This window comes from Poromitra crassiceps (genome assembly GCF_964638095.1).
Source record: "Poromitra crassiceps genome assembly, contig: HAP1_SCAFFOLD_2072, whole genome shotgun sequence".
Lineage (NCBI taxonomy): Eukaryota > Metazoa > Chordata > Actinopteri > Beryciformes > Melamphaidae > Poromitra > Poromitra crassiceps.
This window is the reverse complement of record NW_028150353.1, coordinates 1756-15000: the sequence shown is the minus strand read 5'-3', so window position 1 is coordinate 15000 and position 13245 is coordinate 1756. Positions and strand designations below refer to the sequence as shown.

The 13245-nt window shown below is 46.1% G+C and overlaps 1 protein-coding gene across 1 annotated transcript; it reads right to left on the bottom strand.

Annotated features, from left to right (window-relative positions):
- Positions 1–195: 195 nt before the first annotated feature.
- Positions 196–12898, bottom strand: LOC310772138 (uncharacterized protein; the record flags this gene model as incomplete). The annotated part of the gene is made up of 19 exons (XM_083664589.1): positions 196–296; positions 468–546; positions 1285–1411; positions 3202–3274; positions 3420–3518; positions 3677–3775; positions 3911–4009; positions 5404–5502; positions 5890–6087; positions 6606–6704; positions 7212–7310; positions 7467–7664; positions 8080–8178; positions 8429–8527; positions 8683–8781; positions 9673–9870; positions 11115–11213; positions 11679–11777; positions 12800–12898. Coding segments are annotated over 19 exons (2162 nt in total), but the record flags the coding sequence as incomplete, so codon positions are not given.
- Positions 12899–13245: the final 347 nt, after the last annotated feature.

The window sequence follows — 13245 nt, the reverse complement described above, 5'->3', positions numbered from 1 at the left end:
GTGTGTGTGTGTGTGTGTGTGTGTGTGCACTAACCCAGAGTGCAGTAGGCTGGAGGACAGCATCACGTTCTCGAGGTGCTCGTGTCTGTGTGTGTTTGTGTGTGCGTGCACGTGTGCAGGTCTCTGTGTGTGTGTGTGTGTGTGTGTGTGTGTGTGTGTGTGTGTGTGTGTGTGTGTGTGTGTGTGTGCACTAACCCAGAGTGCAGCAGGCTGGAGGACAGCATCACGTTATCGAGGTGCTCGGCGCCCCAGCTCAGACGGAACGACTCCTTGTCATCTCTCGACAGAGACGACACCTACAGAACAAGAAGAAGAGTAGTGGGCCAGTTGGCAATACAACTACAATCATATACATCACTACACTGTTTGTATCAATACAATGACAATCATATAAATCACTACACTGTTTGTATCAATACAACTACATTCATATACATCACTGCACTGTTGGTATGATTTGTCCGTACCTGGTGGCTTGTAAGCATGTCCTCTATAAGAACCCCTTCTCTCTGGTGGAAACTTTGGTGAATGGGAGTCTGCTGGTGCCTGTTGGAATGGGGAGGTGGGTTAGTTTTCTGGGTGAAGGAGCAATTTGTAACCACCTTCTTTATTATACTGTACTATGCCCATACCTGCACTCCAGACTTTCACATGAGTATCCCTATGTTAACTCTTTCTCCCTCTGTGCTCCCGATTGGTCATTTCTCCTGTTAATCTCCCGATGTAATAGTGTTGCAAATCAAATGGCTGTAGCGGGCTTACTTTTAAGGCCAGAGCAAAGTTTCATGTATCATTTGAAACTAGCAAACGTAAGGCATCCATTGGTAGCAACCATGTCATGGTAGCTTGTCGGGAAGGGGGCTAAATAGCGCTGTGAATTTAGCAAAAACTTTGGCGGGGGGGAAACTGGCATGGTCATTTTCAAAGGGGACCCTTGACTTCTCACTTCAAGATATCTGAATGAGAATGGGTTCTATGGGTAGTTTGGGTACCCACGAGTCTCAACCTTTACAGATAAGGTATCATCTTTCGATAGGATAGCACAAGCATTTCTCAACAAGGCAGCATAAATCGACATAAGAACGGATCACATCACTGGCGGAGTTTCGACGGAGCTGACGGATCCGCTCCTGGGAGGGAGTGTTGGTCTTTACCCCAGAAAATATTTTTCACAGCCTAATATCGGCAGGGATACATGCCCATTGTAACTGCTGTCGATAACGTGGCTGGATGTGAAAGGACTTTTTGTGGCATGTGTGTGTGTGTGTGTGTGTTGTTTGTGACCTGTCCAGGTTGTGGCTCATGTAGCTGAAGCCGTCCAGGTAGTGTCCAGGCAGAGAGTCGTCTCCCAGCTCTCGGAGGTCCTCTGCTCTCAGGTACTCCCCTCCATCCCCTGTCATAGTGTCCTCACCTGGGAGAGAGAGAGAGAAAGAGAGAGAGAGTTATGATTGTTTGTGATTGAGTTCAAATTGCTGTGTCCACACTTGGCCTGAGAGGGCAAGTTCCATAGCCGTATTCATTTAAATCTGTCTCCACATGATTTTCCTGATCTCCCTTTCCATCTACAGTGTGCCACTTGAGCACTCCACAAATTAGGCTTCAAAGACCTGATAGCAATGTGTGAAAAACAGTGTTTTGCATGTCCACACCACTCAATCAACATTTTCTAATCTGATGAAAGACGCCAAAACAATTCATTGAAATGACAGGTGAAACCATAATCATCCTTATTGATCATAACCACACCCTCCATAATCTTCGTGCAGTTAGTTTCCACCATCGCATTAACATGAACTCCACAGAGCTGCGAGTGCGACTATACCCTATAAAGAAACAAGGCAGCTGTGCCTGAGGAAAGAGACCAAGAAATAACACTGCACAGCCCCAAAACAGCCACATTAACTACAAAGACTTTCTCAAAGCAGACATGGAATGAGCTAAGCCACCGATAGATATGCTTTCTGTGACTGTATTGCTTTACCAAGTAAAACCATTGCATCATGCACCGGATATAGAATTACACTGATTGGGTACAAGAACACAAATATAGTCCACGTGAGGCAGGCCGAGCCGGACAGAGCAGTCTGATACCTTCCAGCTTCACAGACATCTCAGTGAATGGTTCGTCTTCCATGAGCCTCAGAGCTATGGAACACACAGCTTTAAGAACCCGCACAGCTACAAAACTACATTACCCAGAATACACAGCTCTTAGGACCAACTAGAACGACCGCACGGCGGATATATGCCTCCGCCAACAAGTGAGCAGTCGACATGCATGTCTGTCCAGACTTTGACATTTGAGCCAAATGTGAAGAAATTTCATCAAGGCGTTCCTGAGATATCACGTTAACGAGCATGAAACAAGCGGTCGTGATGTCACAGTAACCTTGAAATTTGACCACCAAAATCGAATCAGTTCATCCTTGAGTCCAGGTGGACGTTTGAGGCAAATTGGAAGAAATTCCGTCAAGGTGTTCTTGAGATATCGCGTTAACAAGCTTGAAAATGGCGTTCCTGAGGTCACAGTGACCGTGAACTTTTGACCTTTTACCACCAAAATGTAATCAGTTCATCCTTGAGTCCAAGTGGACGTTCGAGGAAAATTGGATGAAATTCCGTCAAGGCGTTCCTGGGATATCGCGTTAACGAGCATGAAACGAGCGGTCGTGAGGTCAGAGTGACCTTGACCTTTGACCACCAAAATCGAATCAGTTCATCCTTGAGTCCAAGTGGACATTTGAGGCAAATTCTAAGAAATTCCATCAAGGCATTCCTGAGATATCGCGTTAACGAGCTTGAAAATGGCGTCCGAGAGGTCACAGTGACCTTGACCTTTGATCACCGAAATCGAATCAGGTCATCCTTGCGTCCAAGTCGACCTTTGAGCCAAATTGGAAGACATCCTGTGAAGCCGTTCCTGAGATATCGCGTTAACGAACTTGAGAATGGCGTTTTGTGAGGTCACACAGTGACCTGGAACTTTGACCTTTGACCACCAAAATCCAATCAGTTCATCCTTGAGTCCAACGTTTGAGGCAAATTTGATTACATTCCGTCAAGGCATTCCTTAATAAAAAGCGTCTTTATCATAGGGCACCTTTGGAATATACGTCATATGGTCCTAATCATAGCATATGAATCAGTGTTTATGAGTTTGATGGGATCTTTCTTTCGCTTTCTGTGTGTGCAGTAACTCACCCTCTTCATCAGAGACATCCAGCATCTCAGTCATGGTCTCTGGAACATTCAGCTTGTGTTTCTCTGTAACCGTCTGACGCGACACCCATTCACAGCCATGGAAAAATACAGACAAAAATGGCTACATGAGAAACAGGGGATTTAACTGGGTTCTCTGTGAAATTTGGGGCAAAGTAAAGTGGTCCAAGATCTAGAGTCTGATCACTGTTGGAGCTTACCGTTGTCGTTGTGATGACCTCCTCAGTGACGACCTTCAGCGTGTCCACCACAGAGATGTAACCCAGACGTCTAGCAATGGAGAGAGCAGTGTTTCCATTCTGAGAGAGAGTGTGTGTGTGTGTGTGTGTGTGTGTGAGAGAGAGAGAGAGAGAGAGAGAGAGAGAGAGAGAGAGAGGGAGGGAGGGAGGGAGAGGCCGTTATTTTTTTCTTAATTCCTTGTAGATCTGTGAGTGAAGAAAATGTGGACTTTTCTCACCACTGTCGTAGCACTGGGCTTGGCACCATGCTGTAACAGAACATTGATGATGTGTGTGTTCCCTTGTTGTGCTGCCTGGTGGAGGGGTGTGTATCCGTTCTATAGACAAAGACATAAGGAGATCAATGTTGGTGTTTTGTATTGAACGGTCTCTGGAAAAACTTGAAACAAAGGGTGCTACTGTCGTCATCTTGCAGAATAACGTGTTCAGAGCTTGCCAGACACCTACAGTACCTTGGTTTTGGCATTGACGCTGGCACCTTGCTGTAACAGGAAGTTCACCGTCTTGGCGTTTCCATAGTGACAGGCCACTATGAGAGGGGTATATCCGAGCTGAAGTGGAAAGAGAATAAGGAGATGAAAGAGAGGAAAATATATTGCATACATGAAGAAAAAAAAATGCTGGGGGGGCCCCATCACCTCGGCGACCATACGTCTTGAAGTCCACAAACATTCATACCTAGTATCCAATCCACCTGAGTTGCATATCTTTGGCATATCTTCACAAACATGAAGAGAACATGCAAACTACACACAGGAAGATACAGGGCCAGCAACCGAAGCTGCTGGGTCTCTCTTGCTGTGAGGCAACAGGCCCAACCCCTGAACCACCACGCAGCCAATTGAAACTACCACAAGTTACATAATACTGTAAAAAAGTAAACAAAAAGCCCACGTCAGAACCTAGTACTGTATATAGCTGGGCAGTGTGTGATGTGTTTATACTACTATTTTAGTTTATACTATTATCCTTCTCTAACCATTTATGTTGCTCTGCACAGCTGAAGACAGCATTATTCTCCAATTCTCCTCAAAAGTGACACAATTTATGCTTTAACTCTGAAGGATAAATGTACCCACTTTATGTCTCATCTTAGCTAACTCTAGGTAGCTTGATGCTGCTGCAGCAGTAAAGCTAGTTGGTCTTACATGCCGTTTTGCTGTCATGTTTCGTGCGGTGTAACGTTTCTGCTGGTGAAATGAGTGTGCGTTTGTGTCCTGTTGTCCTCTTGCTAGCGATCTTTTGCAGACGCCACATTTTAATCCCATTTGTTTATGTGACTCTTGTGATGGCTAGCCACAGGGTACAGGGCAGGCAGCACTGTCTGAGGTTGGCTAGCGAACTGTCATGGTCCTGCCTTGTTGGGGGACCACGCATTCTCCAACTCACACCGTGTATGGGTGTGCCACGTGCCACGGCCGACCAATTGTCTAACTTCATCACTCAGCGACTCACTCAGCGATATTCCCAGCTGAAAAGTAAGTAGGTAAACCCTACTTTGACTTGCTGTGGAAATGTGATGCACACGAAAGTAATCTATGTTGAAATTCCACAATGTTCCAGGACTTCACCAGATAATTCAAGAAACAACGGAAAACATTCTCCACTTCCATGAACCAATGACGAGTGGGAACTCTGTATACTGTAGCTATTTATGTGTGCATGTACACTATGTGTTTACCTCCGTGTGTGTGTGTGTGTGTGTGTGTGTGTGTGTGTGTGTGTGTGATTGTGCCTTATGTATGTGTGTGTGTGTGTGTGTGTGTGTGTGTCTTATGTATGTGTGTGTGTGTGTGTGTGTGTGTGTGTGTGTGTGTGTATGATTGTGCCTTATGTATGTGTGTGTGTGTGTGTGTGTGTCTTATGTGTGTGTGTGTGTGTGTGTGTGTGTGTGTGTGTGTGTGTGTGTGTGTGTGTGTGTGTGTGTGTGTGTGTGTGTGTGTACCTTAGTTTGTTGGTCTAAGTTGGCGTCATGTTTGGCCAGCACTTCTGCTGCACTGACCCTGTCCTCTTGGGCTGAGAGATGGAGAGGGGTCAGCCCACTCTGCAACACAAGCACACATTCGTCTTGCTTAGTGTGTGTGTGTATGTGGGGGGGGGGGGGGGGGGGGGGGACGTGTGTGTGCGTGTGTGGTTGACTAACACCTAATTGATGATTAGTAAATTTCCTACATTGTTATCTAATTAAGAGTAAATTGTATAATGTACATTTTTCGTTCATTAGTTAATGACATTTATGTCGAAGTTATTATCCAGGTTGAACATTTTTACATTTATATTTTACATTTTTAAATACTCTAAATAATCCTTATGAGGGCTGCTATGGGCATGTGTATATGCGTGCAGCATGTGTGTGTGTGTGTGTGTGTGTGTGTGTGTGTCACCTTGGTGTACTGTATGTGTGTATGCATGCAGCATGTGTGAGTGTCACCTTGGTGGCTGTGTTGACGTGAGCTCCTTTGCCCAGTAGCAGGCTGGCCATCTCAGCATGGCCCTCCTGGGCTGCCAGGTGCAGCGGGCTGACCCCCTGCTTGGTCAGAACGTTGGTCTCCGCTCCGTACTCCAGCAGCGCCAAAGCAATGGCCGTCTGGTTCTTCTTGGCGGCGATGTGGAGAGGAGTGTAGCCATTCTGGACAGGGAGGGAGATTAGGAGGAGTCAGTCATTTTGAACTATTTTGTAACGTGGCTGTATTAGTATAGGTCTTTCTTATTGCAGTCCCTATTGCTCTTATGGTTGGATATTACAGAAAGAAATCATCATAAAAGAGGCAGAGATTACCAATTCATATATTTTTATTGACTTACTATGTATTCATAGTATTCCGATGATGTCACAAGCCTTTTTCCTACAAATATGGCGCTACAATACACACAGCTCATTGGCTGTAAGTGTCACTTGATTGTAATCACCTGTTAATTGATCACAATCACCTGTTGTTTTCCTACCAAAATGGCCGTGTGGTGATGTAACAGAATACTATCAATTGCTATCATTCTCTCCACCTACACGTAAAACCCACAGGAGAGGAAAATTGGTAGAACTATAAAATAAATTACAATACTTCATCACAAAATAACTCCTATATCCTATATACTGTAACAGTATAAGCGTGTGTGAGGGTGGATCTTCCATGTCATTTCTCTAACCTTTGCGGTAGCGTGAGGTGATGCCCCTTTATCCAGCAGCAGCAGTGCCACCTGTTGGTTGTCATAGTGAGCTGCCACATGCAGCGGCGTTAAGCCATTCTGTAAGAGGAAGCATCTGGTTACATCAATATTAGCATCAATATTTCCCTTGTGTTTTCTAGACTGTATTGGTTAAAAACAGTTCTCGAGTCTATTTCACAGGCACAAAAAAAGCCTATCAGGAGGGAACTCGCTTCTAAAAACACAACAAAACAAAAGAAAAAATGCTGGGCTGGGTGCTCTGCCGCAAAATAGTCAACAGAAAACCATTATCCTCAAGAACTAGGGCAGAGGCAGCACTGCAATAGTTAAAAAGAAACATGTCAGTGTGCTCTTCAGAATGGGTCTTATCGCCCCAAAAAACATTTGAATTATTGGAGTGTCGCTTCTGCGCCATCTTGTTGTTGTGGGTAATTTACAAACGAAGCTTAGTCAGGGACTATAAAGCTCAACGCAACAAGTATCTCACTGAAAGAAATTACTTCGCCTTGGACTAACTTCAATGCTTGTTTGTGAAACTGCTCTTATCCAAATAGAGTTTAGCAAAAGCTCTGCTCTTTGGCTCACCTTGCCAGCATCATCAGGGAGAGCTTTACGCTGAAGGAGGAGTTTTGCTACATCCAGGCTTCCGTACTTAGCTGCTACATGTAATGGAGTGAATCCTTTCTGTAGAGGGAAGGGAAGGGAAATCCAACTTCATTTCAAACCTAAATGTCTAAGCTGTTGACTTTGAATATTTAGCTGGATATTTGTGAGCTAGTATGAGATGATTGTGATTTTTCACGTCTTCATGTGGGTGCGGATCCTCGTCCGTCCGCTCACCTTGGTAGCCAGTGAGTGCGAGGCGCCGGCCTCCAGCAGCACAGCGGCGGTCTCCACCTGGCCCTCCCTGGCTGAGATGTGGAGGGGGGTGTAGCCGTTGGTGGTGGCAGCGTCTGGGTGGGCCATGTGCTGCAGCAGCAGCTGGACAATATCGGTTTTCCCCAAACGGGACGCAATGTGGAGGGGGGTCTGGTCCTCCTGTGGCGGGAAGAGTGGAAACGTTATATGTGTGAGAGAGACACGACAAAACCATCTGCCCACGCTCCAATCTATTGCTTTGAATCCAAACCACCAGTGGTTTTGCACCGATCGGCGTCCTATGAGGCAGCTGCAGGCGGGCTTTAGGTGCGACGCCAGTCAGAGCGAGCCTGTGATAGACAGATGGTTCATCCAATCACCTGCCGGGTTTTTTTTTTTAAAGTGCCTGACCTTAACAAACCACCTGGCAGCGTCAGGGTTAGGAGAGGGTGGGATTGTAAAAAATGCAGACAGCCAAGACTGGGGAACACAGAATCAAGCACAGATCACTGTGTTTCTCTCTCACAGATCATGTATGCCATGTGGTGATAGTAGGTGATAGTGATGAACATGGATGGTGTGACAGCCAACTCACCCTGGCCATGGCATCCACCAGCGCTCCGTTCCTCAGCAAACAGCGAACCACTTCCATCTGGCCTGCCCGTGCCGCCATGTGGAGTGCTGTCTCACCACGCTGGGACACACACACACACACACACATACACAAATACACACAGACACACACGCACGCACGGGCACACACGCGCACACACACGCGCACACACACACACACACACACACACACACACACACACACACACACAGGCACATGCATGCACGCACGGACGCATGCACACACACACACATAGTACACATTAACACTCTGTGCTAAATATGATGATTCCTGACAATAGAAAGTTGAGCAGTTTCTGGCCGCTACTCACAATATTGCAGACGTCAGGAGAAGCTCCGTTCTGCAGCAGAAGCAAAACGATGTTCAGGTGGCCCATGAAGGCTGCTACATGGATAGGAGTCAGACCAGACTAGGGAGGGAGGGAGGGAGGGAGAGAGAATGAAGGAAGACGAATATTGAATGTGAGCAGGTTACAACCGTGACAATTTACATATCAAACACATACTGTGTGTACTATCATAATTCACAAACTCTGTCCCGTGACAGCGCCCTCAAGTGGCTCACCTCGGTAATGGCCTGTATGGAGGCTCCGTATTTGACCAACAGTTCCATCACCTTCACCCTGTTCTTCTTACAAGCGATGTGAAGAGGGGTGAAACCATTCTGGTAGAGAGTAGAGTAGAGAGAGAATAGAGTAGAGTAGAGGAGAAAGAGAGAGAGAGAGAGAGAGAGAGAGAGAGAAAGCAATGACAAAGAGAAGAAAGCAGAGTAAGTGTGTCAGTGGCTGTGTGTGTGTGTGTGTGTGTGTGTGTGTGTGTGTGTGTGTGTGTGTGTGAGTGTGTGTGTGTGTGTGTGTGTGTGTGTGTGTGTGTGTGTGTGTGTGTGTGTGTGTGTGTGTGTGTGTGTGTGTGTGTGTGTGTGTGTGTGTGTGTGTGTCGATGAGGACAGTAGAGAGGCCACCATTTTGGAAGTGGGGTGTGCTTTTGATTCCAGTCTGGTAGAAGCTTTTGTCACCAAGGTTTTGAAATACCAACTGCTCAAGGATGCCATTTTACAGCTTGGGTATAATTGTAAATTGCTTGTTTTCATATTTGGAAGCCTTGGTAATGTCCATAGGCTGGTCGTAAGTGGCCTGCAGAGGGCAGGACTGCCCAGACCGAGAGCCAAGGCTCTGGCCAAATTCTGCTCTATTTCTGCAATAATTGGCAGTCGCCACATTTGGAGGAGGCGCTGTTTCCTTTATCCATAGATTCAGACTAGATACATCTGTCACTATAAGATTTCCCATTGATTGTGTATCTATTATTGTTTGTGTTCAAGGATTTTTTGTCTAAATGTGAACACAAATAAAGGTATTAAAATGTGTGTGTGTGTGTGTGTGTGTGTGTGTGTGTGTGTGTGTGTGTGTGTGTGTGTGTGTGTGTGTGTGTGTGTGTGTGTAAGAAATGGTATAAAGATAAAGGTATTTCTTCCTGTATGCAAGTGATGGTGTGTGTGTGTGTGTGTGTGTGTGTGTGTGTGTGTGTGTGTGTGTGTGCACGCCTGTATCTCTACCAGTGCTCTAGCGTTGGGGTTGGCCTTCTTGTCCAGTAGCAGCTTGGTGACTTTGTAGTGGCCACAGTGAGCCGAGACGTGCAGCGCTGTGAGGTAGTCCAGTGTGACATCATCAACGGGCGCCGTGTGCTGCAGCAGGTGCTTCACACACTCCACGTGGTCTCCCTGGGCCGACATGTGCAGCGGGGACAGTCCGTTCTGCGTGACCACGGCACGGAGGAATGAAGGATGGAAAAAGAAAAGCAGTGAAGAAAGAGGATAAGAAGCCAAGGAAGAGAGAGAAGTACTGTATCATCTGCTTTCCTTTCCTCATGAAATTATTAGTTTTTCTAGAATAGCTTAAGTTAAGTGTTTTCAGCAGCTGTTGCTATAACAGTGACAGCAATACTGACATTTTTAGACTAAAGTTGCTGATAGCTCATATTCTGTGATTTAATATCTTTAAATGTGACTATTTTATGCCAAAAAGTGTGTTTGCTGGGAGTGTGGAAAAAGCCTCTGAAACAGCATTTCGCCCATGGGACACTAAAACGGTCCAGCACACCTGTTCAATGGTAGCAGGAACTCTGGGCTTTTAAATGATGAATTAACTAACATAACTGAGGCATCAAATTAATTTAAATAAAAAATGTAGGCCAATATCAGCACACCCTAGTTTATGCAGTACAGGGACAGAGCTGCCTGCATATATGGGCGCAAGCTCTATTTTTGATCTCTGACTACCAAATCTTTTTATAGGTCTGAAAAGGACTAAACAACTTATCAGTGTAGTAAGATTACAGTTAAAATTCACAGTGAAAGTACAGCACATAATTGCCAGTGACCTGTCAAAACATGGAAGTCGTGTAAGCGGGCGTTCACACACCATACGCAGTAGGAAAGCTCAAGCCACGCTGAAGCTACGCTGAAACCACAGTTTCATTTCCGCGTCCTTGTTAACAGGCGAGACCGTTCACACCAGCCGCACGCGTGGCACGCTCAAGCCACGCTGAAGCTGCGCTGAAGTGATCGTTCAGGATTCTGTTCTATTTTCCAAGCGTGAAGCTGCCAGGCATGAAGTCAATGGAAGTTGTGGGCGGGGTCAAGGCACGCCGAGCGAGGCGCTGAGGGAAAGAGAGTGCTTCTTGTGTGGCCGGTTTAGCGTGAGCTCAGCTTCAGCGTGGCTTGAGCTTTGCTTCGGCGTGTGGTGTGAACAAAGGGTAAGAGCCTCAATGTCATGGCAACAGCACAGCAACATTCTGCACATCTGGCATATTCAATCAATCAATCAATCAATCAATCAGTTTAATACATTGCACCAACCCTATGACTTAGTGACGGAAAGTAGTCAATGGATGTTCATATATTCAAATCAATGTATTTATTTACCTTATGAGTAAAGTACAGTACATAACCAATATTACTAGATTCCAAGTACGATGAAGTGCGTTATGATCCAGTACCTTTGTTCTGGCTAACATGGGGGCTCCTTTCTCCAGCAGCAGCTCCACTGCTGGGTCATGTCCACTCCTGGCTGCACAGTGCAGGGGGGTCAGCCCATCCTGGGAGACAATCACACACCACTTAAAGGAAAGAACTGGCGTGCTCAACTCACAGTATTTAGAGCGCTGTATGACGGCTGACGACGGGAAAAAAAAATCACAAAAATAACAGATGAAGTCGTCAGCACTCACAAATAACTCTATTCACAAATAGGTTAAAATCCCTTTTTTAATGATGCAAAGAACACGTTTCATATATACCCCATAGTTTCAGCCCTAGGCTTTACGTTACGCTTGTCTGCTGTGCATCATTTAAAAAGTGATATACAGTACACAGTCATTTGTGAGTGCTGATGACTTCATCTGTTATTTTTACGCACACACACACACACACACACACACACAGAGGCAGCTGGTTTCTAGATACCCTGTAGAACAACCACAAGAGGGCGGCAAAAGTGTAGCTCAGTAGCCCTTCATTTACAGAAAGCTGATCTGGACAACATGAACTAACTAAGGTCTCACCCTGGTTTTAGCGTCTATCTGACCTCCGCGGTCCAACAGCAGGGCCACCATGTTGGTGTTGCCCCTCTTGGAGGCCACATGGAGAGGCGTTATCCCATTCTGAGAAGGCAGACGAGGAAACAGATAGCTTTATCACACTGACGGAAATTCTGTTGTCACAGCAGGAGCAAAACAAAAAACAAAAACAAACAAAATATTATAATGAAAGCTAATAAACTGCTTTTACATTTGACGCCTATTTATAATTGATCAAAATGTGACAGGATGAGAAATGTAACCTTTGCAGTCATTATAGGCTGAGAGTAAAAGGGACAGTTGTGATTGGAAGTTTTAAATGCATGCTGTGGAAGTCTTTAAGTGGGAAACATCAGTTAGTGGTTGCACAGTGGTACAGTCAGCGGCGTCATGATGGTCATGACGTGAGGACAGGACGTTACCCTGGCTGTGAAGTCCACAGCCAGGGTAACGTCCTAATGTCATGATGGGCTGAGAGACGTGAGGACAGGACATTACTCTGGCTGTGAAGTCCACAGCCAGGGTAACATCCTAATGTCATGATGGGCTGAGAGACGTGAGGACAGGACGTTACCCTGTCTGTGAAGTCCACAGCCAGGGTAACGTCCTAATGTCATGATATGCTGAGAGACCTGAGGACAGGACGTTACCCTGTCTGTGAAGTCCACAGCCAGGGTAACGTCCTAATGTCATGATGAGCTGAGAGAAGTGAGGACAGGACGTTACCCTGGCTGTGAAGTCCACAGCCAGGGTAACGTCCTAATGTCATGATGGGCTAAGAGACGTGAGGACAGGACGTTACCCTGGCTGTGAAGTCCACAGCCAGGGTAACGTCCTAATGTCATGATGGGCTGAGAGACGTGAGGACAGGACGTTACCCTGGCTGTGAAGTCCACAGCCAGGGTAACGTCTTAATGCCATGATGGGCTGAGAGACGTGAGGACAGGACGTTACCCTGGCTGTGAAGTCCACAGCCAGGGTAACGTCTTAATGCCATGATGGGCTGAGAGACGTGAGGACAGGACGTTACCCTGGCTGTGAAGTCCACAGCCAGGGTAACGTCTTAATGCCATGATGGGCTGAGAGACGTGAGGACAGGACGTTACCCTGGCTGTGAAGTCCACAGCAGCTCCTCTGTTCAGCAGCAGCGTGGAGACGTTCACGTTGCCGTAGTGAGCAGCGATATGCAGAGGGGTGAACCCACTCTGTTAGAGAGAGACATGGAGAGAGCGAGAGAGAGAGAGAGAGAGAGAGAGAGAGAGAGAGAGAGAGAGAGCGAGCGTGGAAAAGAGGTTGATGCAGGATAGAATGAGGAAGTGGGCAGTGAGACAATGGAGAGTGGGTAGAAGAGAAAAGAAGAGTAAAAGATGGAATGGGATGGGAGAAAGACAGACAGACAGAAAGATCAGATTGTTTTGCAGCAGATACAGGAAAGAAAACCAACTCTAATGCATGCAACATTCTTATGAGGCAGTGAAGCTGAACAAAAAGATAATCCAGACAAATTTGTATCAAAAAGTCTTCATGCCCAAAAATAGCACATGCAAACATA